The 2,745-nt window shown below is 42.4% G+C and overlaps 1 protein-coding gene across 1 annotated transcript; it reads right to left on the bottom strand.

Annotated features, from left to right (window-relative positions):
• Positions 1-815: 815 nt before the first annotated feature.
• Positions 816-2,075, bottom strand: LOC127094438 (uncharacterized). Its single transcript, XM_051033271.1, has 2 exons — positions 1,698-2,075; positions 816-1,601 (listed from the first exon to the last, which is right to left on the bottom strand). The coding sequence occupies exons 1-2, from the start codon at positions 2,073-2,075 to the stop codon at positions 816-818; spliced, it is 1,164 nt and encodes a 387-aa protein (XP_050889228.1).
• Between the last annotated feature and the right edge of the window lie 670 nt (positions 2,076-2,745).

A 2,745-nucleotide genomic window follows, 5' to 3' on the forward strand; every position in this document is an offset into this window, starting at 1 on the left:
ACACAAAATGGGCCCTACAAAGCTATCCATATACCTTGGGCATGGCATTAGATGTTTTAGAAAACAGTAAATTACTTTGAAAAAGAAACTATATCCAGAATATCTATTGCCTTCGAGTTAGTGAGAACGGCATCCGGAGGTCCACAAAACACCATCTTCGACAAATCTGGATCTTCATCTTCAAGAGCATTCACTTGATCATCACTTCGGAAACCAGCTTTGGAGAATATTTCCTGGATGCTAGGAACCTTCCCATGATGTATCTTCTGATCTTTGAAAAGTCCAATAGACGGCTGATATCCTAATCCACACTTGTCTTTCTTCTCTGGTAATTCAATCATTATGCCCCAACTTCCAGGGAAACCAGCTTCAATTGCAGCTTTCACACTCTTCCACGAGGACATGACCCTCTTGGGTTCTTCAACAGGCTTCGGCTTAGTCTGGACCAGGTTGACCACTTCAAGGGCTTGGAGAGGAGTTTCAACAATGTCTTCACCTACTTCAATGCATCTGAAAGAAGTCAAATGGCTGACGAAGATATCTTCCTCTCCGGATACCGATACCATCTTACCAGAAGTAACAAACTTCAGCTTCTGGTGGAGTGTCGAGGTGACATCTCCAGCAACATGGATCCAAGGTCTACCTAACAGACAACTATAGGCAAGCCTAATATCCATTACCTAGAAGGTAATACGGAAAGTTTGAGGGCCAATCAGGATTGGGAGGTCAATCTCCCCAATAACCGTTCGCTTAGACCCATCAAAAGCTTTCACTATCAAAGCACTGGGTCTCATCTGCACCCCTTCAATATTCAATTATGCTAGGGTAGTGTTTGGCAACATATTCAAGGATGCACCTGTATCCACCAGTACTCGAGCCAGAGTAACTTTTGTACACTTAATGAAGATATGAAGTGCCATATTATGTTTTCTCCCATTAGGGGGTAAATCATCATCAGTGAACATCAAACAACTACTGGCATTGAGGTTAGCAACCACATCATCAAACTGAATAACACTGATGTCTTCTGCCACATAAGCTTCGTTCAAGAATTTCAATAGAGCAGTCCTATGAGCCTTAGAACTCATAAGTAGAGAAAGAATGGATATTTTTGAAGGAGTCTGGTTGAGCTGATCTACGACCTTGTAATCACTCCTCTTGATGATCTTCAAGAATTCTCTATCCTCTTCAGCATTCAGTGCTTTCTTAGATGAGCCTTCTCCTGCTTCTAGAGGATTTACCTTTTTCCCCTTCATTGGTTCAAGTGTTGGTGCACTTTCTTTGTTTGGGATCACTTCAGGAGCGAAAACCCTTCCACTTTGAGTCACACCACTAGCTCTAGCGATGTTAGTCACGTTTGGCTCTTTCAAGATTACTGGTTTGTTACCCACATAAACTACAGGCTCATAGTTCCAAGGCACTGCTTTGGTACTATCAAATGAGAATGAAGCGGGAACATAGATAACCATGGGCTCAATCTTCTTCACTGGCTCTAGGTCAACATTTTTATGATAAGGGACCACAAAAGGCTTGGGAAGCCTCTCTTGATCAAATACAAGCACAATCGCAACAACATCCTCATCAATATTTGATCTAGTGAACTGAATAACCCGATGATCCATCAAACGTTAAAGACAAATTTTGAATTCACCACACTGATCAGGGTTGGATGAACACACGACACAATTATCATGTACTCCATTCATCAATTCTGCTTCCATCAATCTAGCATGGACCACTGTTAAAAGAGTCTTCAACTTGAACACATCCTTTATCAATCCATCATCAGTTGAATTGTCTATAGCATTGACACCTGAACCATCATGCTTAGGCAAAGGATTGTTCCCCACATTTGGAACATCAGCAAAAGACAATATTTTCTGATCTATCAACTCTTGAACCCGGAGCTTGAACACCTTGCCATTCTCTGTTGTATGACCCTCTGAATTAGCATGAAAGGCACATCTAGCATTCTCATCATACCAAGGCTTATGAGGCTTCGGCATTGGAGGTAATTTCCTTGGTACAACAGTCTCATTCTGAATCAAATACATTAGCAATTGAGTGTAAGTCATTGGGATAGGAGTGGTATTCATATTATTGTACTGTTGATATGGCCTCTGTTGATTTGGTCATTGCTGTTGAACTAGACGTGGTTGATTATTCTGTTGATTTCTCTGTTGATGTTGAGGTGGAGGAGCCTGGAACTGAGGTTGTGGAGTTTGATATTGAGGAACTGGAACTTGATAGTGAGGTACATGAGCTGGAATAGGAACATGAGCAATTGGACGATAAGGCATGGTTGGATATTGAGCAGCTGCTACGTAAGGGTACTGATAATAAGGCACATAAGCAGGAGCCCTGGGTGGTACCCTCCCCCTTTGAGAAGAAATGGCACTAGTCTCGCCCTTCTTCCTCTTGAATCCATTGAAAGGCTTCTTCAAGATTGGTTGGCTGCTGGAACCTCCCTGGATTTTACCACTCTTCAGTCCTTCTTCTACTCTTTCTCCCACGATCACCATGTCAGAAAATCCTGTGGACACACTACTGATCAATCTTTCATAATATTGGCCCTGCAAGGTTCCCATGAAAATGTCAATCAACTCACGATCAACCAGCGGCGGGTGCACCCTTGCAGCCAATTCTCTCCAGCGTTGTGCATATTCTTTAAAAGACTCACTGTCTTTTCGGGCCATACTCTGAAGCTGAGTACGGTTTGGTGCCATGTCAGTATTATATTTGTAT

Source organism: Lathyrus oleraceus, chromosome 6 (assembly GCF_024323335.1).
Source record: "Lathyrus oleraceus cultivar Zhongwan6 chromosome 6, CAAS_Psat_ZW6_1.0, whole genome shotgun sequence".
Taxonomy (NCBI): domain Eukaryota; kingdom Viridiplantae; phylum Streptophyta; class Magnoliopsida; order Fabales; family Fabaceae; genus Lathyrus; species Lathyrus oleraceus.